This window comes from Lipophrys pholis (assembly GCF_963383615.2).
Source record: "Lipophrys pholis genome assembly, chromosome: 11".
Taxonomy (NCBI): Eukaryota; Metazoa; Chordata; class Actinopteri; order Blenniiformes; family Blenniidae; genus Lipophrys; species Lipophrys pholis.
The window spans coordinates 19,239,206-19,267,195 of NC_137631.1; the positions used below are offsets into that span (position 1 = coordinate 19,239,206).

A 27,990-nucleotide genomic window follows, 5' to 3' on the forward strand; every position below is an offset into this window, starting at 1 on the left:
ATTTTTATCCGTAAGGAATCGGTAATTTGTAAAGAAATTTAGGTGCGTTCCTAATTATGTATCAATAAATGCCGATATGTGCTTTGTGGCTGGCACACACTACAGGATAATCGGGCCGATTTTAATCCCGGAGATTTAGTTCTAAATCCATATAAATATATAGTATTTGTATTCACAGTAAATGTAGTTATCCTAAAACACCACGATGCCCGAGTATTTTCAAAATTACATGTTTTTCCTCTTTTAAAATGACGTATTAGCTGGAAGACAAACATACTTCCACTGACAGGAACTGTTCAGATTGGAAATGATTTATTTTTTTACTATTTTATCTTTCGGGGGGGCGTGTCTCTTCAAATATCGCGAGAGTGCCTACTATGGTAAGACGACCTTCTTTGCCTCGCAAATATCGCGAGAGTTTTGTCTCAGGCGTCTGGCGACCTTTGGCACAGTTTGTATTCTGCAGCGTTGAACCAGCAGCAGATCCAAGATGAACCGAGCTTTTAACAAATCCAGCCTCAAGCAGTTGGTAAGATCGTGTCTCTATCTCTTTCTCTCTCTTACACACATACGTCGCTCACAGATTTTTATCACACGGAGATTGTAGAGTTCCCCCCCCTGTTGTGTGCAGCAGCTGCTAGCTGGTTAGCTCTCTGCTCCCTCCTGCTCGACGTGCGGTGACAGCAGCTTAAACACACACACGTGCCTTTATTTGTTAATTTATTCAACTCTGGATAAACATCACCTGGTGAAGCAGCTCTGCTGAGGTGTTCTATTTGTTCTTCTGACCTCAGTGCTAGCTGGCGTTAGCGCAGGTAGCCTGGTTACGAAACCTCACAACAACAGTTATGAAAGTGTGTCAATGTCAGCTGGTTACAAAAGTGTCACCCAAAACAAAGACGTGTGTCTCTCCATGATTAAAGTAGCCAGTTTTAAAAGAGTCAGGATTTGTCTACCTGCTCCACTCTTCCTGGGTGACCTTTTAGTAAGTGATCGTGATAAGTCCAGTCCAGATGAGGCTGGCGGGATCTTGTTTTAATCTGCTGGAGTGTTTGTCCTCTGTGTTTGCTGCACACCTACACACACTTCAAAGTTCAAAAGACGGATTCCCACTACAATCCGATTAGATATAATGATACAAATACATAAATAATGAATAATTTCAAACAAATAATAGTGAAGCTGTTATGTTTTTTAGGTCTATATCAATCTTTATAGGGTTTTATTGACCATATTGTACATAAGTTGGTCAGGAACAATCGACTGTCCAGGTCTGCCTGAGCCATTATTTTCTTTTCTGATGTGAATATTACAAAGCGATTTATACCTGCAGCACTACCAAAACATATTTCATATGCAGTTTTTAAAACCCAAGTTGTTGTTGTGCCCCCCCCCCCCCCCCCCCCCAAAAACAGACCGGCCTCCTTCAAAGGTTTCAAAGCACCTTGGTGGTTGTTGAGCACAATAATGACAAGTTGACACCCATCACGCTGAACGCCATCACGGCTGCCAGCAAACTGGGAGGAGAGGTGTCCTGTCTGGTTGCTGGAACAAACTGTGCGAAGGTATGCAATGCATTTGAGCTGCAGATCCTGTGATATCTTGCCATTTAAGTCATTTAATGTACTGTGATAAATTCAAGTGTCTTTCTGTCATCTCAGGTTGTGGAGCAAATCAGTAAAGTGCAAGGAGTGAAGAAGGTTTTGGTGGCCCAGCATGACTCATACAAAGGTTCCCTGCCTGGTGAGTGGGACATGATGGTTTGCTTTCCTCTCTAGAACATGTCACCTCTTTTTAAAAATATGTTCCCTCATATTTACAGCACTGCACTATTGTGAGTGACTTAAGGAGGAGATGTGACTCGCCATCAATAATTTTCTCTGCTCATAACGGTGTAGAACTAATATTCATTTAGCTATAAGTTGTCTGATTGTTGTTTCTATTTTGTCCCCTATTCCTTCAGAGGAGTTGACTCCATTAATCTTGGAGACACAAAAACAGTTCAACTTCACTCACATCTGTGCTGGTGCGTCTGCTTTTGGAAAGGTAGGCTGGTGTCATTTCCTTCCATCTAAAACGGGGAATGCTATTACTTTTTGTTCATGTTGACGTGATCCTGTTCTCCCTCTCCACTGCAGAACCTGCTTCCCCGAGTGGCGGCCAAACTGGATGTCGCCCCAATTTCAGATATTATTGAAATCAAATCTCCAGACACTTTTGTCAGGACGATTTATGCAGGTAAACATTCAGTACTTCTTATAGCTCCTACATGTTATTTGAGTAGTGTACTATAAGTTGTTATGAAATCATTCAAACAACATTGTTGGCAGTTCATTCTTAAATGAGCCCGTTTGAGTTTAGTTTCAATCAATTTTCCTGCAAGTAAATGTTTGAATTCATAATCTGCTGTTTGAACCCAACAGGAAATGCCCTCAGCACAGTGAAATGTAACGAGCCGATCAAGGTGTTCACTGTCAGAGGGACGTCTTTTGAAGCGGCTCTGACGGAGGGCGGAAGCGCCGCATCAGAAGAAGGTAACGTAAACTCACAGATTCACCTTCTTGTTTCACAATATAAACAAACAGATCAATGGCCAGTCCAGTATTCCACTTCACTCTGACCTTTCAGAATGTATATACAGGGGAAATATCTATTTTATTCTATTACACAGTCATGTTGTGATGTTGCTTTGTCCTTGGCAAGTTTCAACATACTTTATCTCCAAGTATCAGATATTTTACAAAATGTGTTTTTTTCCTAAACCTTTTTAACCCGAAGCCTAAATTAAAAAGAACATTTTAAGAAATGCCTAAAACTTTTTCATTTATATGGTCTAAGTGTAGAAATAAGCAGTTTTGAGGGTAAACTGTACATGCACTAGTTGGATTTCAAATTTGACTAAATAAACGACTAAAACCTTTGAGTTTTTGAAGGACTCCAACGTTGACACTCAACACTCAATGAAAACTTCCTTGATTGTGATAATAGACGTACCTCATCAGCCATTCTGCGTTCTAAATTCTCTTTGTGGTCGTGTGCTGTCCAGTGGCTGCTGCCTCTCCCTGCGGGATCTCGGAGTGGCTGGAACAGAATCTGACAAAGAGCGATCGTCCAGAGCTGACGAGTGCTAAGGTCGTGGTGTCGGGAGGTATGTGGTTCTACACCCCGGGACACCGGTCTATTTGTTTTCAGAGTTTTCTGTCATTGTACACTGGGTCCATCATGTTGCCACTGCGTTTAAAAAGACAAAATCTGGTATTTCCTGATGAATCTTTGATTTTATTTCTTTGAAGGAAGGGGCCTAAAGAGTGGAGACAACTTCAAGCTGCTGTATGACCTTGCCGATAAAATGAATGCTGCAGGTATTTAATTGTCATTCATTACTTTGAGACTGTTTTTGCTCAGTGGTTAATATTATATTCTTATTTTCCCAGTTGGTGCATCCAGAGCTGCTGTAGATGCTGGATACGTCCCCAATGACATGCAGGTTGGACAGACTGGCAAGATTGTAGCACCCGTAAGTTCCTTCCTTTTCTTTTCTTAGTTAAAAAGGTTGAGAGGTAGATAACTCTCGAGCCAATCTGCATTTGGAGTGTGTGTAGATTTGTCCAGTATGATGTCGGTGGCTGCACTAAGTTCCCCTGTAAAAAGGTTAAGTTGCCATTATGGGATTCAGACGGGTTTCCCCAGCTGTGATTATCCACACATTAGGCCCGGCAGAATGTACACGATGGCACATTCAGCGCCGTAAATGAATTAGCTGATCCACTAAAGCAGAGTGCAGTGGATGTCTGGACTAAGCCTCAGACGGGGCCCGACCCTCCAAATCGCATTTTGTACATGTTAGGACAAGCTTGTGAAATTTGGTTTATTGGATATAAGATTAAGTTTGGTTAAATGTTTTTAGAAACTTGAAACATTCAAACTTTATCCTCATGAATCCTTCATGACAATGTTGGATTCATGTTCTTTTCAGTAGCATTATACTTGCACCATAATAGACATGGAAATTCAATTGCTTTAAGTATTTCGACTCGTAATATATGAACTCAAATGTTTTGAGCATGTAACATTTTTAAAAGGGATAATAATGCCATCTGTTTAAGAAAACAGGTTAGATCGTGGTGGGATAAAGTTAAGAACTTTCATTATTCTAATACGTGAAAATTCTTTTTGATTTGACAACATAATAAAGAATCAAAAGAAGCTTGAGATCTTTCAGTTTGTATGTCGCTCTCACATGTGACAGTTCTACTGCCGTAACATGTAAATAAATCCTTGAGTCCCAGTCACAAGAGAGATGGCATTCAATATTGTGTCACAGTAATGGTCGCTCCGGCACCCTCTGATGGTTCATATACAGCTATTTGTATTAGACTATAAGGTCTGCGGGTCTCACCAGCTTCTGTTCGTGGTTATAGGAGTTGTACATTGCTGTTGGGATCTCCGGAGCCATCCAACACTTGGCGGGAATGAAAGACAGCAAGGTAAAATTACAAACTAAAAAACAAACTTCCTCCTTTCTAATTTTCTTTCTTCCCCCTCTAAACTCAGTTTAATGTTCTGCATAAAAAGCCGGACATTGAATTAATGTATTGAGGCAGATTCTTTTATCTGGTCGCGTGGATTTTGGTAAAACTACAAAGTTATTGGAAGTGAGGAACTAAAGCTGCTGGACGGTGACGACGTGTCCATTGAAAGAATTGTACAGAATGTGGTTAGTGGTGTTGATGGTACCTCTGTCAACTGTTTCATTAAAAAAAAAAAAAAAAAATTGATAATTTGAAATAGTCACATTTTCTGTGTTTCTAATATTAGCTTTTTTTTGTCTATTTTCCAGACCATTGTTGCCATCAACAAGGACCCCGAGGCTCCCATTTTCCAGGTGGCTGACTACGGCTTAGTCGCTGATCTGTTCAAGGTAACCATCTGGGATTGATATTGCTCCAATAATTCTCCCGTAATCTCACATTAGGAAACAACCGAGCTGCAGCTGCACTCGCTCACATGAAGCCCTGACTGACAGTCAGACTATAACTTTCTCATCGATAAATGTTGCACGATGTCTTATGCCACCTGATGGAAATGTGCCGCTGTTGAATTATTAACTTCTCGACTGAATGATAAGGGCGCCGCGGGCTAAGAGAGGAGCACGTTAGCATCTGGGGACGCGCAGAAAAATGCTCAACAGCGGCTCTAAAGTTGCTCCCAGTGCTGCGTTCGGATTCTTCTTGCCAGGTCATTTATACGCTTGGTTGCCTTCTCGTGTCGGGCTGGTACTCGGGGACCGTGAGCCAAGCGTGTTGGCACGACTTCCACTCAGTCCAGTGCGACCTGTGAAAGGCTAGAGGGTTATATTTTCATCTGTGTACTGTTGGTCATGTTTTATTTAGCCCACCTCAGCGGCCCAGGTGTCTCGACAAACTCCACAGAAGTGATCAGTAATAATAGCTGAAGGCAGTGGAGTTGTGACCCACTGGGTGGGATCGCCTTACAGGTGATCACTCCTCAGATAACTGATTAAAATGGATGGGCTTTCTACTTTTCCCCCAAATGGACAGTTGATACCCCGCACCGACCGAGGCAGGGACTGATGAGTCTGCTCTGAGGGCGCTCCACTCACCAGGAGAGCTGTTTCCATCATTTTCTGCTCACATTTACCTCTAAAGTCTATTTTAATCAGTCGTTTTGGAGGAGAAAAAAGAGGACTCCTCCTGTGTTTGTTTACGAGCCAGATGTCTCCCTTATGGAATCTTGTCTTGCTTTTATCAACCTTTAAACACTGATAAATGTTTCTATACCTGCAGCATGCTGATAAAGCTCCGCAGCGCGTTATGGTCTGTGTAATAAACACATAAATGTCATAATGCATTTTTCTCTAAAACGTACAAGTATTTGTTTTTTCTAACTTAAAAGAAACATTTCTGTTTTTGATTAACTTTTTTTTTTTTTTAAGTTGCTGTCTGTGTAAAAGGTTTGGCTAATGTAGTAAGCGAGCTAAGCAGCTGGGCTTGTAAATCTTGTAAATCCTCAATCCAATCAGAAAAGAGAGGCTGTAGCTCCTTGTAATTTTTATTACAACACAAACTCTACAACACAAATTTTAATTGAAACTCTGAAGACAAAGTTAATTCGACTCACTACGGCCATCTAATCATCAGAAGGCACAAAGTATTAAAAAAACAAAACTTTCAAAATGGGTCACGTGATTCCAGCAGATGGTAGTCTAGATTAAAAATTGGTTGAATTCAGGACAAAACTTGGGTTTATGTCTTCCAAGCGTGTGCATCCTTGAGGTGCAGCTCCCAGTCTGCCTGCAACTCTCTGCAAACTCCCTTTGAGTGCGTAGTTGTCTCTTCTCGCTCCACATTTCAATCTTAGTTTGGATTCGAATTAGATTTGAGTTTTGTTGTGCATAGTTTGGCCGGTAGGGGGCGCTACAGTCTTCATTCCGATGAAGCAGCAGTGAGTGTTCAAAAGCAGCGAGAACTGCGATGGAAGCACTTTTTCTTTTAAACTAGAAGTTGGAACAATGAGTGTATCTCTGCATCTTGTTAGTCGATTTCTCACCAAACACGAAACCTTTTTTTTTTTTTTACTGATTGAGTGAAGAATATTTGCTTCTATGGACTCTTTGAGTGACCTTTTTAAAGTGTTTTTTTTTTTTTTTTAATAGTTACCACAATATACAGCATGTAAGAGTCTGTTATTCCGATTGATTAAATCTTGGACATAGACGGAGGAATTAGTTATGAAAAACATTTTGGTTGAAAATTTGACCCAGATCAGAAGGTAACTGAACTACAAACCTTCAAACACAAGATAAATGCAGTGGAAATTGATTTTAGGTAAAGGCAACCTAAATCATGTTACTCGTATTGTGGAGCTTTGTGTAAAAAAAAAAAAAAAAAAGCCTGCCCTGTTGCCCCTGTATAATGCTGACAAATTATCACATGAGCTCCTCCTGTGTTTTCTCTCCTCAGGCGGTTCCTGAGATGACGGACGCTCTGAACAAGTGAGGAAGCAAATTCAGCTGAAACCTGCAGCCAGAGCAACTCTGGTGGCCTCCAGACAACAGCCCCAGCCTTAATACACTTCTGAAGCTCTTCATTGACATCTTACCTCTAACCTGCATCAGAAAAAGAATCTGCCAGTTTATATAAATACTGTTAATGATCGGTGGGTGATAGATTGTACTTACCTTGGCAGGGCATGCTGTTGTGCTTTTGGTAGTACAGCCGTTGTAATTTGTACTATAAGACGTTTTTGGGAATGCTCGATCCTCTGTTGATATGAGAGATGCCTTTGGAGAATAATAAACAGGACTAATGGTAAACCACAAACGCGTCATCATTTGCCATGTTTTCATTTTATTGGGTTTATTTTGCAGTGCTGCCTCCGTAATCGTAGAAAGGGCCTGTTGACGGTACAATAAACGGTTTGCAATACGGCGGCAAATCTGAAAGAGTCATGCTTCGATTTACTTTCCAGTGTTTCGTTGTAACTTTCAAGTCCCCCGTTCGTTTTTGTTTTTTCTCCCACTCTGTGATATGATGATCGAACCCATCCTTATTTATTTACAACTTCCAAACAATAAAATATTTTTTTTTTCAATGCAACTGCGGACCTGAATGATTCGAAATCTTATCATGTGCAGGTAGATTTTGAATCAGTTTGGGTGCGTGAGGGCCATGCTGCTGTCAGCAGAACTCGGGTAAACACGGACTCCGCTGGGTTCAGCTTCCAGTCATGGCACCAGGATAAAAACTCACATGACTCATCCGCCAGTCAAAAGTCTGCACTCTTCTCGCCCACAGAATTAGATACAAAGATGTCAATAATATAGAAAGACAAAGATTAGAAAGAGTGATCCGATGTACCCTGCAGCCGTCCTTCAAAGAGGACTATACATTGTGAGTTGGGAGACATTAGACTGACAAGCAAAGCAGCTCGCATCCCTGCACTTGAACTCCACAGCTTGTTTCACTGCAAAACAGTTTGTGGCACCCGGATATATATCGGCATTCGGACGTCTCGTCCTCGAAAGCATAAGAGGAAGTGACCCTCGGGTACCATCCTCTCACTTGGTTTTACTTCCTACAAATAAAACTCGCATATCAAAAGCCACATTTTCTGCACCGGCCTGTTGTCTGAAAACTCTGGGCTGGAGCCCCATTGCTGGTTTCTTTTGGTAAAAGTAATTAAAAGTTGTTTTTTTTGTGTGTGTGTGTGTCAATTCCTGATATTTGTTGCCTGATAACAAGTCTGCCTTCCTCTGCGGTCCATGCTCTCTGTGCTGCTGCAGGGAACTCGTTCCCTCAGTTGCAGCTCTCCAGCGGACGACAGACTTAAAGTTTATGTGCCACTGACTCCCCACCAACGCGGGAGTTTAGTAGAGCATTATTTTTTTTGCGGCAGACACCCAGAAGTGTCCTGTGAAACTGTTTCAGAGTCTTATGTCTCGGATAGACGATTGACTGCGGTGTCCACTGGCCCCATCATCCTGTACTTCTCCTCCAGGAGAGGCTCGTTGGTCTGTAGATGGATGACTGCCTTGGAGTGGAGCCCGAGTCGGCTCTCCTGGTTCCTCTTGTTGTAGATGTTGACCCTGTGCTCCAGCTCGGGGCTGTTTTTTGTGGAGCCTGTTGGGCTGGGAGGTTTGAGGTTGACCGGGTCCAGGCCCTTCTGTGTCAGACACGAGTCCTCAGTGAGAGAGGAGAGCAGCTCCTGCACCACAGCGCTGGGGCTTCCTCGCGGCTGAGTGCCCAGCGCCAGAGGGCCCAGCGCCAGAGGGCTGCTGTAGGGCGGCGGGTAGCAGCGCTGGTCGCTGTAGTCTGTGGAGGTGGAGGCCTCGCGCACCGTGGAGCTACAGTCCATGGAGGAGCCCAGCGTGTGGCTGCTGATGCTGTGTTGGCGGGCGCTGAAGCTGGTGCGGGACACCGTGGTTGAAGAGGCCTCGCTGACCGAGCTGCCCGTGCGCTGCAGACGACTGGACGGCATCGCGTCCGCACTCACCAGGGAGGACGGGAGCTGGCTGGGGTTGTTTGGTAGGTGCACGTCTATGGCTGCTGTGGTGATGACACGGGCGGGGTCGGGGATGCCTGTGTCTGCAAGCACAACACAATAAAGTTTAGGACTTGAAAGTTCTTTCCTCCAGGACATCAAACCAAAGCAGGAACTCACCACTGCTCGGTTCACTGTAGTACTGACTGATATAGTTGTTCATGTCGTCTTGACCGTGGTGATCTGGGAGGAAAACACCCGTCAGTAATGTACAAATCACACAGGCTTTTCAGTACAACCCAACAACAATAGGAAGTACTTCCAGTTTAACAACCACATATAAAGATTAAAAAATGTATAACCATCCAATAACCAATCTTTAACACATTCATGTTTTTGATGATTTTCAAAAATATTTTTTTATAAAAAAATTTATTTTTTAATCTTTATTCATTCATCCTATCACTGTCTAGTTTATTCAACAACTACTTAACATTTCAGGGATTTAAAATCCATCATGAGATGGTGAATTCGTATTTCCTATCATAGTTACTCCAAGACACTTTCATAACTTATTTTCTTTTAACACATTTCATTTTGAGATTCATTCAGTTTGATGATCTGTGAGGTTGATGTGTATGACTGATAATCACTGCATTAAAAAAAAAATCTGATTGAATGACTATTGGCTCTATTTGCTGTTTACCTACTAATTTGACTTAATTAGTACTAATACTTTTCTTTCAAATACACACATTTATTCAGCTATTTACTTACTTAAATGTTTATTAACTGATTCACACACCTATTTAGAAATCATAAATGAGATTTAGAAATTTAATTGATACATTTATTTTCATTTTAAAATGTTTTATGTGTTACGCCATGGAGTTCAAGTTCTCCCATTAGATTGTGTTTTAAACAGGTCAAATGAAATGCAGTGGCCATGATACATCTCGTACTACATCGATATATGACTTTTCAGTTTTGTATAATAATATAGTAAGTTGTAAGTCATTTATTACATATATGAATATGGTTTAAGAATCATAGGAGCACTTCATTTAAGGTTTTGATTGAAACCTTGTAGCATTTTTGGGGGGAGTCACTGAAATGATCTCAATTGTTTTCACTAATGATTTTAAATGTAGTATTTTAATGTCAAACATATAAAACTACAGCTGTAACGCCACAAACTGCTTGAAACCTCAATAAAAAAGGCTGCAAATCAGAATTCAGTGTATTTGCTTGGTGCATTGATCTGCTCATACAGTGTGGGAGGGCTCACACAGTTCAAACATATTAATAACTGTGAGGATTTGTAGGTGATAGAGAGCATACCATTTGTTCTGCTACTCAGATGTTCACAATTGGAAAAGTTTGTATTTATATGTAGCCTGGAGTCGGTGTAACTGCCGCAGTAATGGTTATGCACTAAAGCTTATTTTTCTTACAAACTAAATCAGCTTTCTAAAGTCCCATAGAACAGCCAGGTGGCCAATACTTGTGTTTGTGTTTCAGATAGGCTGGTTATTGTTCTCAGTCAGACGTGACAGGGACCATCCCAATGTGATCACTACCACATGAGTACAGCAGGTTCACGTCCAGTTAAACGGCTTTCTGACAGGAAACAGCGTGGTGAAGATGTATGGCAAGTCGAACTGTGATTCATAGCTCTGATAAAGGAAAAGCCTTGGCGTTTTGAGCTCTGACATCACATGCACTGAGAGTGCTTTGTTGCTTTAAATCCTCTAAGTTATGACCTGTCACTGTGCGGGAGGTTTATAGTCCATCTGGGCATGGAACCAGAATTTTGATGTGCAGTTGAGGACGAATACGTTGAGAAGAGGACACCAACGCAGTGTCTGTCATTGTATGGTAGCCACTGTTAACAAGCAGTCCTACACTTATACGATCTAATTGATCATTGTGCAATGCTGGCTTTGAAAACTGAAACACCTGCATACATTTACTACAGGGATACAGCATATTGAGTCATTCTCAGTATATTAAGTCTATGATTTTGCTTCTTCGCATCAGGAATCCACATATCCATTGAGCTTTTAAACAAACATCTCAGACACAAGTCAACTGCTCTTCCTTCCAGCCCACTTATTTCCATGGCATTAACAACCTAGAAACTCTCTCATGCATGGAGGCCTTTGATAGCCTGTAACACTAAGAGGGTGGGTGTTCCAGACGGTTTACCTGCGGCCCTCCCAGGTTCTCTCGCTTTGACCGGCCTGAGATGCTCAGAGGCCCCAGGGGCCAGCCCGTCCACCTCCTGGAAACTGCTGCTCTGTTTACCCCACATGTGGTGGATCTGCATCGCTGCTTCACGCTCCGCTACCAGATCCAGGTCCTGCTGGGCCAGGTGGGCCCTCAGCTGCCTGATTTCAAACTGATTGGGAAGCAGAAGGAATGAGAAAACGCTTAATTTGACTTGGACACTTGGACACTTGGACACTTGGACACTTGGACACTTGGACACACACACACACACACACACACACACACACACACACACACACACACACACACACACACACACACACACGAGCAATTAGATCGTACAGAACTATTTGATGTCTAAACTATCCCTTTGTTAATGATAATTTTATGTCACTTTGAGCTGAGATTGAATATTTGCTTTGTTGTGCAGCACTTTGCTGCCCTCTGCTGGTTTCACTCAGCTATGCGCTGTAAAACAGGAGGGATGAAACCGATAAGAAGACATACGGCCTGTTCTTGGCAGATCTGAGTGAGACGATCCAGCTGTTCCTCCCTCACTGCCTTGGCTTTCTCGTACTGCTGGATCTCCAACTCCATTTCCACCTTCACTTGTAAGACATAAGCTGCAAAAAAAGGAAGCAGTGCAATAAGTCTTATAACAATATGCAGATGTAGAGAATTTAAAATTGGCAGGACAGAGGAGGTTTGAAGGGTTGAATATGGAGGGCATCCAAAGAATTATTTGAAATTTTTACAATTTCAACTAGTAATGCAATTACTTTTCATCTTGATTTTGTTGGTTTATTCACATCATTCTCTCTGTTAAAAGAATGTGTGTGACTTTTTTTTTTTTATTTTCTACTGTAAATATAAACGTTAGGTTGGACACGTTACCTTATTTCTATTTCCTCAGTGCAGTCAGTAAGAAATTCAACAGAATCCCGAGCAACTTCAGAGATGCAAAACCAACATAGACGAAGATTTTTTTTTTTAATGTGGAAAACATACAGAAACAGAACTATCCTCAAATATATCCACTAATAAGTTACGTATAGAATCAAAAACCTCAGAGTTTGAAAAGGGTGTAAACAGCTTTACCAGTATTTCTTATGAGATTTATCTCATAAGCTTAAACATTTTTCAGTAACATGAAACAATGAGTGTTCACAGTTTCAAATCTCCATAAGACGCCTTGTGTTATTAATATGTTAGTGTCGAGGAGACAACAGTGTTCATGAAACGTTCACGATCATTGATTATCCTCATGACGTGACCTGTACTTTAGTCAAAAGCCACACGGGGGAGCAACATGATTACAAACAAATAATTATGCCCATTATATAAAATGCCCTTCATGCTCTTGTATGAGACTATAATTTGCATGAAGAAGCTTTTATTTGAAACCATAGCTTCATGAAAGGAGACTGTGCCAGGCAGGTGAAAAACAGGGGAAAAAGTAATTGAACAAACAAGTTGGAGATTGAATGGAGCCGATAGCGCAGAGAGCACATTGCGGGTATCTATCTCTGTGACCTGACAGTAAAGGACAGGATGAGAGGAGACGGCAGCCCCTCCCAGCCTCACCGTCAATGATCCTCTTGACCCTCCAGATGCGCAGTGTGATGATGAGACCGATGGCGTCCCAGGGGCTGCTGGGCCCGTTGGCCACTGTGGAGGCCACCATGGGGGCCAGAGAGAGGACGATGACAGCTCCATCAAACACCTGGGAGACACACACACACACACACACACACACACACACACACACACACACACACACACACACACACACACACACACACACACACACACACACACACACACACACACACACACACACACACACACACACACACACACACACACACACACACACACACACACACACACACAGCAGGTTACAGTCCGAAGCTCGTGCAGTCGTCACACACAGAGCTGTGACATTGAAGGAATGACACTGCAGTGGGAAGGGGCCCCGAGTCAGGGCTAATGGGACTCCTGGGAGCTTACCTCTACTTTGTTCTCTATGTAATCCCATATCCCCAACACCACAATCCTGAACACCGTCTGAGACAGACAGAGGGACAGGGATGGAGACAAAGTGCAGGGTAAGACAGAGGAAAGCATGGGCAGCTCGACTGAAAGAGACTGAATGATAGCGGCAGGTTGCTTTGTGTAGTGAGCCTCAACAATGAACCTGATTACACCAGTAACTTCCCACAAGAAATTCCCCCCCTCCTCTCGTTCTCCTCCCTGCAATTCATCAGTGACACCGTATTAACACACATGGCAATAGGGTAGTAAGGTTTCATCCGAACAGCAATATGCCTCCAGTTCCTTCTACTGACACGCCGAGAGCTGCAGAGAGCAAACAAACTTTCCTCTTCATCCGCATTTGAGATGTTCAAGGTTACAATGGAGTAGAGAGCATTCTGCTGCCACGGCCTCAGCGGGGTTGCCTTTATCGCTCAGTGAATCTCCAGCTAAACAAAAGCTAGCAGTAAGGTGGTCAAGTAAAAAAAAAAGTAAAAAGAAAATCAAGATGAATTTGGCTCGCTGTAACGCAAATGGCAATCAATACAGCGCACCTGAGGCCGCAAAATAATTTAAAACCAGCAGTACAGAAAAGCTCCATCTGCATTTTAAAATGTTTGTGCTGTGAATCGATAGACGAACCTGAGAGGGACCAACCGTGCCAGCTTCAAGACCAGCAGAAATATAAGTATTTTCACAATATTGATCTTTCATCTATGAGTTCTAATCTTTCGTTTAGGTGCTTTATTAATGGGCCTGTACACAAGCTCATGTATACCAAGCACACACTAATCATGGTGTGAGGGCCTCTTTAATTATTATTATGAAAATATGTGGGCACGCCTCACTGATCCCACGTCCTGCACAACAGAGCAATAATGGATAAGCCGCTGCATCAGCTGTAAGTGAGACTGGTTTTGTGTTGAGAGGGTGAGAACTCACCTCGGTGAAGAACACGGAGAGAATAGCCAGGCTGATCCAGTGGATGATGCTGGCAAACTGGAATGCATTATTGACTGAGGGAGTAAAGCAAAACAAGTGATACTGATATAAATATAAAGAAAAATGTTTATGTGAGGTGAATAATGAGGACTGTTGCTGCTACCTACCGCACAACACTGACCGGGCGCAGTAAAGTGCTGAAAATGAACACATTCTTGTGTATGCTCATCCATAAATGCACAGACACTTGTCTAGAACAACCTCATAAATATAAATTTGCCACTCACAGTACATCCATGTGTCTGTATACTGTTTATACATCAGCCTAATTGTAGACAGACTCAAACAGCGCTCAGCTATCAGCGGAGGCATTTCTCTTCACGCGCCACAACTCCCCCAATCTGTCTTTGTTTGCCGTGTTCAGTGATCTGTCTATCAGTCCATTCATCTTCCTTCAGTCATCCCCATAATCTTCCACCAGCCAAACCCACATAGCGAGATTTCTTTGTCTGCCAACTAGTCCTCACACATTTGTCTTCCTCTTCCTTCGTCTGGTCAATCAGTTCGTCCCAGGAGAGCGGTGATGTCTCTGAATGGATTTGGACACTCCTGGAGCAACACCATGTGCACCAGGCCTGTGACATCAAACAGACCATCACCCCCGACCTTCTACTTATGATAGATGAGGATGTTTCCACTGTGCCAGATGATGCAGATAAAGGTGATGCTTGGGTGACGTGGGTCAGACGGGAATTTCGACCACCTGACACCCTGCATTAATGGTGGAATACTAATAGGAGGATTTTTTTTTTCTCCCAAGACTGTGATTGATCACAGCACCCAGTCTCTGAATAGATCATCAGTGACACAGACCCATTATCCAGTAGAGGAGGACCACAGTGTTGGTTCACCTTTCTGCACACACGTCGAGCCCTTATTGCATTCAGGTGTGTTGCAACCTGGAGAGACCTCAAACATGCAGGACGCTGGCCCCCGAGGCCCGGAAATGCATACCCATGTCTTACAGTGATGTTTATACAAATGGAAATAATTTTCACAAAGATACTTTACACTTAAATATGGAAAGAGGTGGCTTGCATGATATTGCAGACAGAAAATAAATGCTTAGGTTGTTTAAATGAAAAGCCCATGATTAGCTGGTAAACTGTCCTCTTGGTGTGGCTCCAGTAAATATTCTACCGTACAGCACAGCAAAGTATAGTAAGGATGTTCCTCACTGTTGCTTTATATCATTATTTTTCATCAGTGAGCCCTCCCTCACACAGCTTGAACCAAACAGCACCTATATCTCCTTCTAAACCACCTTATATGTAGTAATGTCATGATATATAGGGTTATTATCTATTCATATAGTACATCCAGTAGCTGTATACATTTTAATAAAATGCAGACATGGTGCTAGTTTTCTTCATATTTTTTACTATATGATATTCAGATGATTATAATGTATGCTTATTCAACTGCACTGATTGCTTCTTTGTCTCAGGTATGTTTGTGAATCTTTGCCCGTGAATAACAATCAGTTGACAATTGTGCAAAAAGCGGTCCTCTCCCAGACAAACACTTTTGACGCTAATCTAAACCGTAAGCAGCCGTTGTGCCGGTGTCGCACGCTCTAAACTTTCACCAGCAGTATGTTGGTTGTCCATCACTCACACTGTAGCAGCTTGGTATCGATGAGCAGCTCCAGCATCAGCAGCACCACCACCAGGATGACACAGGCCACCAGGAAACAGTTGAAGCCTGCAGACAGCAGACACACCTGCCACAGTGCTGCCCTCCGTCCACAGCAGGGCTTCAGCCAGTTTGACCTGAGAGAGAGAGAAGCAGATATACACGCTGATAGGAAGACAAGAAGATAGTCAGAGGGCCTCACTCTGGTGCTGTTTTGAATATAACACTAAATGCAGATTGGACTAGCGACACGCAAGGTCAGATCGATAAAACACCAGAAACGTCAAGCCCAAAGTGTGAGGCGTGTTCAACCTTGACTTAACTCAGCTTCCTGTCAGCCAACCTGTCTCTAAATACTTTCAGCAGAGGGCACTATTCTGCATACTAATCATACACACACGGATCAAGCATACTGAAATTTATTTACACTTAATGTGACACATAAATAGCTGTTCTGTTAGCTCAGGGATGATATACCGATATGAAATCATTTTCTGTGTGAATTCATGGACTCTCTCCTTGTATGATCATGAAATTTGTCATTGAGGAGTTTTCTAAAACTTTCCATTCAAATTAAAGCCATCCGTTTATGTTGACGATCATGTATCAAAACAACAACAACACCCTGATTTACAAAGCAAACATTTTGCAAGGTTTATATTGTACTCAGTTACAAGTGAAAATACTGTTGTTAAAAAATATAAAGGAAGCGACTTATTTTGAGTATTATATGATTGGTGAATAGATAAAAGTACATTATCATTTGCAGGCTACATACATTTAATTGTATAAAATATCTAACTTCAATATACAGTATATCTCTCAGACAAGTAAACAAATGCAAATGAAATCATTTGAATACTTATTGAAATTGTTGTCAAAATTGATAAACTACTTGTGATTGTAACATTGTAAAAATAGATTATTATACAGCGGGCAAGCTGACTAGTCTGTGAAGGCAGAGTACAAGTCTGACAGGTCGTTAGTCATTCACAGGGCAAACAGAGACACACACAAACACACACACGCTCACGTTCACAACTACAACTTTTTAAAGTGGCAATTACGCTCAAAAACATGTTTTTGGTATGTAGGACGAAAGATGAACACCCAGAGGAAACCTACGCACCAAGTGAAACGACATGCAAACTCCATCCAGACTCAAACCAGGGATATGCTATAAGGGCAGAATGCAAACCACTACACAACTGTGTGACCCATGAGTAAAATACTCTTTACAGTCACAATTACAGTCACAAATTTGGAATTTGTTGCTTCCATGCAATGAATAATACTTTCTTATTGCAGTATCAGCAGTTTGTGTCTGTTTCTGAAAGCAGATTAGCAATTTGTCTTTGTCCTATCAGACAATCCATTATATTCATTTTCCAAACCCACTTTATCCAACTTAGGGTCGCAGGGAGCTTAAGCCAGTCCCAAACCAAAAAAAGGACTAAAAGCTGGGTATACTGAGAGACACACATGGACCCCTACAAGCAGCTTTAGAGTAGCAAACTACCTACCTAAAGCCACAAGCACTGAAACAAACCAGCCTCTTCCTACTGAAGCCTACGGGTTATGCTGCGTTTGCAGATGTTAAGTGTCGGACCTGCTTGAAATCCATCCTTACTTTACCCTTCAAGTTCCTCCAATCGCAGTCTGACTGGCTGAGACTCCCGGGGATTTCTGATCAATAAATAATGACAAATCTCCTGGAGTCACATGGGGCTTTCCCTTCCTTTTGCAACACTGCATTCTATACACACATATTAACCACATGTACCAGAGGAGCAAAAGTGTGAGTGTGTGTGTGTGTGTGTGTGTGTGTGTGTGTGTGTGTGTGTGTGTGTGTGTGTGTGTGTGTGTGTGTGTGTGTGTGTGTGTGTGTGTGTGTGTGTGTGTGTGTGTGTGTGTGTGTGTGTGTGTGTGTGTGTGTGTGTGTTGGTGTGGAATTTCTGTCCATTCTCAGAGGCAACAGTGCGAAAAGGCAGTGCGGTTCTTTGAAAATAGCTGCTATCTGTTGTCACCTGTCCCCCACAGAGGAAAGGCTATGGGCAATGTCTGTCAGAGGACAAGAGAGAATGCAATTTATTCTACTCTCATCTTGCTCGAGCTGAGAATGAAGGAGGCAAACACTGAGAGAGGAAGTGGGGTCCAGCCAGTTCAAAGGCATTGGGATTCATCCAAAAGAGAACTGGAGAGAGAGCCAGAGAGGAGGGAGGGGGAGAGCTGGAGAAGGAAGAATGAGAAAGAGAGAACAGAGGGAATCGTAGATTGAGTTAAAGGGCAAGTCCAAATTGTTATATACTCTGTTTATTTATGGTTTTGGTGGTGTCCATAGTCAAATGACACACATAAGTTAAATTGAGTTCTACTTGCAAATGAATATACTGATTCTGGACTCTGTATGTTCTGATTAATGCAATCTGTGGCTAGGTTTTCTTAAATTTGGGGGTATTGCCTTTATTTTCAAAAAATTCTGAAATAGAATTGTTATAGTGTTAGATGTCTGTTGACTTCAATCTAGCCTTAAATTATTATATTAACAGACTGTGATGTATTTCAAAGTTTGAAGTGTTATTGTTGTATTGCGCTTTGGGATTAGGATAAAGAGGATAGGGAGGTATGTTATGGGTCAAAGGAAATAAAACAGATATCCGTTTGTTACAGGTATTCATAATTGAATATTGAAAATATTGCCTCCAACAAGTAACCCTTCCTAACCCTTCCAAAATTAATTTTCTGTAATGTTACTAAAATTATGACTTGATTCCAGGTTGTGTGCTTGCTCCTTTCTTACCCTGTCCTCACTCCAACTTTCAAAAATGGCAAAAATGTTATAACCCCCCCCCCCCACCCCCCAAAATTAAAGTCCAACAAATCTATAAATATCTTGTCACATTTTAGAGTCGCACTGGAACCTCCAGTGTACCACAGCTATATAAACTTCTCCATCCTTCACCAAGGTCAGCACTGGGCCCGGAGCTTGGCCACGCTGTGCCAAAGCTCTCCCAGAGGCTCACCGGAGCGTTCCGCTTCCTGCTCCAACCCTGTGTACCAGCCAACGCCAACAGACCAGGAGCTCAACACCTAGTATGACAAAGAGGCTGTGGAGGGTAATGGTGTCATTAGCGAATACCACAGTGACTTTTCTTAGCACCGATCTGCTCCCAGGGAACAATGTTGAAACCCATCTGCTAGTGGAAAGGTGCCAGGAAAAAGAAACATTTACCTAACGATATTGGTGCACACACGCAGTCGCAGGACATTTGTGGGCCTTTAGTTAAAATACAGAATGAGCAGCACACTCTCCTGGAGGGACAGCTCACTTAACTCCAGGTTTGAAAAGCATGATTTAACTCATACTGTGTGGAATCATAATTCATTCAGACCTCTCCCACAAGCCAGACAGAAAAGGTATTAATTTAATAAACTTGTAAAGAAAAACCCTGTCTGGAAGCAGAGTAAATGGCAGTGATGGATTACTCCAAGCTCAGAAACTTAATTTTAGGGAAATCACTTTAAACCTTGAACGCTGAGGACCTGAAGTATTTATGAGGAAGTCAGGCTGCTTCTGTGGTGGTGGTGCAAGCCAAGGAAGAAAATCACCTCACTCTCTGTCAGGGTCAAGGCAGGTTTAAATGAGCAACGCCTCAAGTAGCCTAGTCACACACGCAAATATATGTAGGTCCACCTGCAAACAAGGATGATGTGAGTGGAGGAAATGAAGGATGCAAGGTGGCGTGTACAAGTGGACAGTTTCATAAAGACATCAACACGTGAGTGGCTGCAGTGGTAACACACCGGGGGAAGATCGAAGTGAGCCTGGCAGCAGTGCAGAGAGGGGATTAGATCATGAGGCCGATCAATAGTGGCCTGTGATGGAAGTGATGGCATGCTGTACATGATGCCGACTGCTGAATGGCCGCTGCAGCCGGACAAAGACATTAAGCAGAATGACTGGCAGGAGCGAAAGTGTCTGGTTGCTCAGTTGGGGCCCATTCACACAGAAAGGATGAGCTTTTGGCTCCGTCCCCGGCTAAGTAACTCTCAGTGAGATCCCATCACAAGGAGCGTCTCTTTCATTATACGGTCTCCTGTAATGGAGACTGTAAAAAATACAATGTAAACTCATTAGGCACAAGTTAAATGGAAATTAATTCGGAGAGGTGGGGCTCTGTTTGTGTGTGTGCTTGTGGGTTTACAGATGGAGTAAGAAAGAAGTGGAAAGGCAATCAACTCCTCTTAACAAATAAACACACACACACGCAGGCAACGCACAGTATAGCGTCACTTCTGAGAGTTTCTGTCCTCTGAATAATTGTTCAAGTGTTGATTGATTTTTTTAAATTTCATATTCACTTATTTAAATATGCTCACACACTCTATGGCCTGTGGCTGCTGCTACACAATCTCAATTAATCATGTTTGAAGGATAAAATGCTGATATTAGGAAATAACCCATACACCAATATTTTGAAAAACCTTTGATATTGATATATATTGGTAATCGCAACTGAAATTAGAGGGGATAAGTTCTAGACATAAATGACACTTATTGTGCTAAATGTACAGTATGTTGCGCTTCTCTTTGAGTTGATGCAGAGGAGACACCAGAAGAGCTGCTTATGTGTTTCTATGAGATGAAGAAGTAAGAACCTCTTGAATGGAAGATGTGTCACTTTGGCACCACTTCACAGGAAAACTGGTGAGTCTAATGCAAATATACAAAAGCAATACTGTTTTAATGGAAAACGTGTCACGTAATAGAACATAACTGTATAGCTCTCAGGTTCATCCCGTATAAACTTCAACCAATTCACACCAATCTGCTGAACTCAGCAGGCTTGGGCAGAGGAAAATGGACCACAACTGTGAGCCTGCAGGCTACTGAATAGCAGAGGTTGGAACATTTCATTTCATTCAGGCTGTTAAAGTACTCTCTTGAGTTTACACAGTTGAGGAGGCTTTTAATCTCCTGTATACATGCATTTATTTATTTACAACTCCAGTTTCAAAAAGGTTGGATCGGTGTGGAAAAAGTTAATAAAAAGTAAATGCGTTTATTTGAGATCCTCATGAAGCCATATTTTATTCACTGTTGACTACAGTTGACAAATCCAGTGATGGAAGTAAGACATTGCACTTTTTCACACAAAAGAACTAACAACTTTAGTTCATTTTGAATTTGGTGGCAGAAGTAAATAAAGAAAAAAGCAAACTAGGACAGAGCCATGCCTGCTTTTGTGCAGCATTGTCTCTGCTTTTCACAACAGTCAGTAAAAATCTGGGAAGGGAGCAGCCAATCGCACAATAGACTTGAATCTTTTTCACTGGAGTTTTTAATCTAGAATGCGCCCAAACATTTTTCCGGCAGTGACACCGTGAACTAAAATCTGGCAATTCAAATTTGATTTATCTGACCACAGTACAGTTCTCAACTATGTCTAAGCCCAATAGCATTCTATAATTGTTTTGTTCTTCTTCTTTTATGTTACAGCTTGAACTTGAATTGCAGAATTGTACTGTGGACCGTGTTCACAGACAATGGTTTCTGGGAGTGTTCCTTAGTTCATAAAGTGACTTCCAGTGGAGAATTAGGGCCCAGAGATCAATTTTGCAAAGACATTTTTCAAGATCTTATGAACCATTTGTTACTATTATGTGGTGAAGCTCTTTAACGTCTTTCTTGAATATTTTTACAAAATTGTGTCTTTTTAATTTTTTTTTAAGATTTGAAAACCTCCGCTGTCTCCATCAATCTTCTATACTGCTTTATCCACCTCAGTGCTGCGTCCAATCCGGGCTAACAATGGTGGAAAGCGGGGTACAGAGTCCCCGAACAGATCGCCGATCAATCACAGGGCGCCTCTGCCTTTTATGACCTATTCAAACATTCTGCATATCAAGAGTTTGCTGATTTGGGAATAAATAACAGGTTCGTGAGAGTTGAATATTGTTTTTCATATAACATTTGTCAAATCGTCCCAACCTTTTTAGAAATGGTGTTTGTTTACTTTAAATTGCCTTCGTTTTCCGAAAGGCCACTGATTTGGCCGCAAGTTAGAATAATAATAATTGTTTCCGTCATGCCAACTGTTGATTCCACTTTATCATCACAGTTTAAACACGCCCAGGCCAGCAATAAATGCGCTGAATGAAATAAAGTTCTTGGCAAACTCATTGGTAATAAACATTGTAGAGATTGCATTTGCATTTAACTTTTTTATCATTCTTGTTTGAGGAATTGCTAACATTTGAATTCAAATGACTTGAGTGACTGACATATTGGCTCGAGCTTGGAATGTGCCAACACGTTAAAAACAAATCTACATAAGAAAATGTGTGCTGCCAGTACAACAACTGGAAAATAATAATAGTAATCAGCTATCATCTGCTCACTCCTCACACCCTACATTGTGATAAATCCAAACAAGAGCAGCTCAGTGCTGGTCTTAGCAGGAGAAATGGGCCAGAGATACTAAGCAAATGGAGATGGATGGGGCTCCATGTGCAGAGCAGCAGACAAGCTGTCCCTGATAAATGGGTTTTCACCAGGACACTTGATCTCTCTTGCTCTCAGCCTAAAAAGCAATCTCACACTTTGCATGTCTGTGAATATTAACAAACCCTCAAACCCTGCACTCAAATGTCATCTATTGTGTCGCACATGGTGCCAGGCAAGAGAGCCAATTTGATGGAGAGGACTGTTACTCTGTGTGTTTGAAATAGAGTCAGAGGAAAGAAAGAAGAAAAGGAGAAATCCTGGTCTCCTTTCACACAACCGTCAACAGAGAACTTGTACAGTATGGCTTTGGCTCCCAACCTCCATGAAAAATTACTGCTGCCAAGATTTATATTGGACACCGGCATTGTCCTTCATAGCCATATTCTGCAGTCCGGATTTTAATAATTATTACATCTTCCAACAACCTTGAGCGATACCAACCTCTGCTTGATTATGTGCATGTTAACATCCTGCTATAATAATGCACTGTACTGTGAGGGAAGCGGATAGACAACTTCACAGCAGCAAAACAGGCTTCTCATTTATTCTAAAAGACTGTACAACTATCGCTGGCATGACAGTGGAAGACAATTTCAAAATAAGGCAAGATCTGGCCCAATGTTGCCAAGCACAATAAGAACAACTGTGGTCCTAAAACACATCCTTGAGGATTTCCATATTTATCAATGCACTTGGAGGTTGTTGTTGAATTACACATTTTGAAATATTTTTGGCAGGTCAACATTTAACAACTGCAGCACTTGATCTGGAGCACCATAAGAATTATTTCTGTCGATCAAAGAGCATTTACAACAGGCCCGGACACACTGCATCTGATCTTGAATTGGAAATTTCACCCAACTCTTTAGTTACAACGGATGTTGTCACCATTCAACATTGCACAGGCTTAATCCTACACCACTTTCAAACATGCATAGAAATGAGGTTGCCCACAAATGGATTCATTTCCATATGATCTACAGCTGGTTGCTTTGTGAATGAAAGTGAGGAGGAAGGTCATCTGCTTCATTCCTCTCTTCTCTTTATCCTTTCCGCTGCCTCTCTCCTTCAGTCAAAGCGGCAGGTTGACCCACATGAACCATCTGTCACTGCTGCAGTGCCTCACACCTCTCAGTCTGGCCTGTGGAGATCAGTGGCATATGTTACTGCTGCTGTAAACTGCAGGATGATCTTAGGATGATAACCCAGGACAAGCTCAGTATACAGAGCCACGGTCCAGAGGTAAAGGCCACGCAGGGAGATACTGTTCATGAACTAGAGGCCCACCTACTTTTTAAGGTCCCTGTGATCGTAGACAATCTCAGTATGAAACAAAACTCACAACAGATTTCACTTTTGTGAAACATCATCTGTAACATACAGTACTTCAGTCTTTTCACAAATGGATAGTGACAGTGACACACATCCAAAACAGATTTTTATGTTGCAATTAAAATAGAAATGAAAATAACCCTTCATACCAGATGCACACTCCACAGAGATGCCACAGTTTATTACAGCTTCCAAAATATGAATCAGCTAAAGACTCAAAATATCCACCAACACAAACAGCTGGCAAGTCAATTATATACCTGTTTGCTGTATTCATTTATCATCTTTGTGACACATGCAGTTGGGCTGGATCAAAACACAAATATAAGACAGGACAGAAAAAAAAAGACTTCGTAGGACAAGGGGATTTTAAAAATGGGTTATTAATTAAGTCACCATGCAGATGTGAAATTACACTGTCGTCACCCTGGACTTTCCAGCAAGTTCTGCAGAACACTGAGCAGCCAAAATCTATTAATAATTACATCCAGCTTACCACTGCACATAATCTGCAAACGCTGTGTGTGCCCTGTGTAGTCCGCAAGAACATCCACATCCTACATAATCACCCACGTCTCCTGATAAAAAGCCACGAGAAGCTGCTATACAAGAATAAATGTGAGTCTCTTGTGTGCATCCCTTTTGCATATGGAACAAAACAAAGCCAAACCTTTCGAGTCAAATATTTTCCTCTCAGTTTAAGTAATACAAACCATTTTCCTAATGTTTGAATACTCACACAAATCTATTTATTTGACCTTCATGCCAAAAATCTATGTGACCTTTACAATCCAAATGACAAAAAAATGAAGAAAACATGACTGTATATTTAGAAATCCAGGTTATAGTCAGATTCAGAGCATTAGAATGAATAAACATCCATCCATCCATCCATCCATCCATCCATCCATCCATCCATCCATCCATCCATCCAGCTTAATCCTGTGCAGGGTTGCGGGGAGCTGAAGCCAATCCCAGTTTACTGTGGACGAGGGCAGGATACACTCTGGACAGGTTGCCTGTCCATCACAGGACAAACAACCACACACACTCACATTAACTGTTGGAAATTTTGCGTCACCAATTAACCTCACATTTATATTTTTGTGGGAGCAAAGCGGAAACCCATGGACACACGAGGAGAACATGCAAACTCCACACAGAAAGGCTGCAGCTGGGATTAGAACTCAGACTGTGAGGTGAGAGAACTAACCACTGTGCCACCATGCAGCCCGTGAACAAACCTGTAAGTCATAATTTTACATTTACCAACACTGAACAAATAGCTGTGGCCACATTGGCAACAAACCAGAATAATGAAGATTTTCATAACCCAACATACTCGTTTACAAAGGGCTGATCAGGTTGAAGCACCCAGCGTAAAAGATTCTCCAGTATGTTGCACCAAACAAGAGAAAAACTGTTTACAGAGCCGGTGGAGTAATACAGATAAGTCAATACATTATTGTCTCATTGGGGCCTGTGGTAGTCTTCATAAGTTTTGAGTCACGCGGCATTCAACACATCCCACCGCTGTGTCATTCCTCGGATGTCACACGCTTGAGTCACGGAGGCATCTGTAACCTGTGGCTCTGCTGCTTCTTCTAAGAGCACTTCTGAATGACAAATTAAGGTAAAAACAGTAATCACAGACATATCGTGGAACTAAGGAATTATTATCTGAAAGCCTCACACACTGGTAAAGAACTGCACTGCCATCACTGGTGTTGTGAATACTTTCAATCCTCTTGAGATATTTTATTTCCGATTTATTTTTTACAAAAATAACAAAAATTGTTGACGTGGTAGATTTTTCAGAAACATGTCTTTACTCTGGATGACTTTTCTAAAGCACAATGCCAAATCCCAGGGGGCCGAGGTGTCATATGAGAGCGCTTATTGTGATGATCATTTTGCCGGGCAGCCAGATCCTGCCCTTTGCGGTGGCATTGCTGGCGTGTGTGTTTTTCTGTTCTTTTTGCGGGCAAAAGAGTGAGAAAGACACAAGGTAGGACAAGTGAGTGGGTGTTTGGGACAAGACCCATCTGTCTCTGCCCTCTGTCCCACAGAGCCATCGGGCCGGACAAGGCCAAACCAAGTGAAGTCGAGGCGGACGTGGTCAGCTGACACATGGGGCTTGGATGGCAAAACGCCGGATGCTCTAATTAAGCTTATGCTGTTTGTCGACTTTTTCTGCATGGATGCCAGCATCGCAGCACGCCAAAAGGGTTGTGAGTCACGCTTCCTGAGTCGAGAGCCATGAACACTTGCTACAGGGGTGCTCTGGGAGGGGTGTGTCCTGTCCTGAGAACACTGGGCCTGCAGCATGGCGATATGGTGATAAGAAAACAACACGAGCCCCTTGACAAACCGGCCTCATGGACAGAAACAGTTCTGCCACGGGGCACTGACATTTCAGGAAAGCTACGGCGCTAACAACACTCTTTGTTTTCTGCCAGAAATTGACATTGTGAACAGAAGCCTGTCTGGTGGAGAGAAATTGCTGTGTCATTGTTCTGAAATGAACACATCAGCGGAGACATTGTCCATTTAACATGATGACACTAATAAATTGGTTGCCAAATATCCTCGACTCCCGGACTTTAATATAAAATGAGGAATGATTCAATATGCCAGGTGTAATTACCATGTGCAATAACGAGCAATGGAGAGAGTGACGGCAGAGCTTTTCTCTGACCGGGTAGATTATAGATTGCAGTAATTGCAATTCAGCCTTAATTATGAATGTAGCACTTTCATGCAAAAAAAAAAAAGCAGACACAATGTCTCAGAAACCGTATCTCTCGTATCTTCCTAACTGTGGAGGCAAATATCCAGAACATCAATCAATGCGTAATTCCATTTCGGGATTTTTAGTAAGCAAATTAATTATAGAGCGAGTTCATTGATAATCACGCTGCTAATTTGCTTCCAGCTTCCTCAATCTTTGATAGCATTGAGGTGATAAATGATAATAATGATAATTTGGGAGTTCAGTTTAACATAGTTTCAGAAACAAATAATAAGCTTCCTGTTGTATTCTGCAACACTGAAATTCACCTAAAGAGACATCTTGTGTAACCATGATTTGGATTGGTTGGATTTATTGCACTTACCCATCTCGATTGTCCTCTTCATCAGGATTGGAGATGAGCTGAGATCCAGCGAGGGATATGTCCAGGGCCGCCAAAGGCAAGTCCCTGTAGGCAAAGCTGACCAACTGGACAGGGGCCACGCACTGGTTGTCCTCCTCAACCTGTTGTGATATCACCTCCAGCTCTGAGGCGCCAACCTGGGGAGGAGCCCTGTGATGCATAACACACACAACAAACAGAACAGCATTACAATCAGAGATGATTATAGCTCTAGGGGTCATGCTGCCATGCTTTAGGTGATTATACAGTAGTAAATAAAATGTGGTACTTGGAAGATGCTCCAGACACTGTTGTAATGATTAGTGGGACAGTGTTTATTTGAGTGACAGAGAGACAAACTACAGTGTGACAAATCCTCATTTTCAGCATTTGTTGACAGCTTTAAGAAGAACAATGTTTACTTGACAAGCCATGACAGAATTATGCACAGCTTTTACAGAGTGCAGTGAAAGATGCTTCAAACCACACTAAAGAGGCTCATTCATCAATTTTATAAAAACCACGTAGATTGAAAAGTGCACAGATACATCCATCTATCCATCTATCCATTCAAACCATCCAATTTCTAGACCCGAGTTATTCAGATTACTGTTTCAGGGGGCTGGCTCCGAACCCAGCTCACCCTGCACAAAAGGATTAAACACACAAACACATAAATAAGTTTATATTCCTGTTTTGCATTCAGAAATGTTGCATGATTTACAGGCAGCTAGTGGTGAGCATACGACATTACAGCCTGATGGGTTTAAACTTTCTGGTTTGATTTTGGACTTGAGGCCTGACTGTGTAGAGTTTTCATGTTCTTCCTGTGTGCACACTGTTTTTATTCTTGAGTTTGTGCAATTGGCTCTCTGTCTTTGCCACAGTTATGTGCAGATGATAAAGTCAGGTAACTTTGCAGCCTCAACACACTTTACATGATATTTGAGCCTTTTTGCACACAAATGTTTACAGAGAGATGTATCATTGACGATGGCCGTCCTGCAAGGTGCTTCAGCTTTACACACCACTTCGACAGGTTAAGATAGGTGGTCAAATCAACAACCTAGTAGCTGAAAGGCAACCTACCCCAACTGAGCCATTAGCTTC

General features: G+C 42.0%; 2 protein-coding genes across 2 annotated transcripts; one reads left to right on the plus strand and one right to left on the minus strand.

Moving 5' to 3' along the window:
• The first annotated feature begins 408 nt into the window (after positions 1–408).
• Positions 409–7,617, plus strand: etfa (electron transfer flavoprotein subunit alpha). The gene is made up of 12 exons (XM_080475700.1): positions 409–529; positions 1,416–1,565; positions 1,662–1,743; positions 1,964–2,046; positions 2,139–2,238; positions 2,424–2,534; positions 3,047–3,148; positions 3,294–3,362; positions 3,435–3,517; positions 4,422–4,487; positions 4,841–4,921; positions 6,984–7,617. The coding sequence occupies exons 1-12, from the start codon at positions 491–493 to the stop codon at positions 7,017–7,019; spliced, it is 1,002 nt and encodes a 333-aa protein (XP_080331826.1). The 5' UTR covers positions 409–490; the 3' UTR covers positions 7,020–7,617.
• On the minus strand, positions 7,358–27,983 carry tmem266 (transmembrane protein 266; the record flags this gene model as incomplete). Its single annotated transcript, XM_080474799.1, has 10 exons — positions 7,358–9,107; positions 9,184–9,246; positions 11,212–11,404; positions 11,743–11,858; positions 12,820–12,958; positions 13,246–13,302; positions 14,212–14,285; positions 15,889–16,043; positions 26,863–27,051; positions 27,970–27,983. The coding sequence occupies 10 exons, from the start codon at positions 27,981–27,983 to the stop codon at positions 8,455–8,457; spliced, it is 1,653 nt and encodes a 550-aa protein (XP_080330925.1). The 3' UTR covers positions 7,358–8,454.
• Between the last annotated feature and the right edge of the window lie 7 nt (positions 27,984–27,990).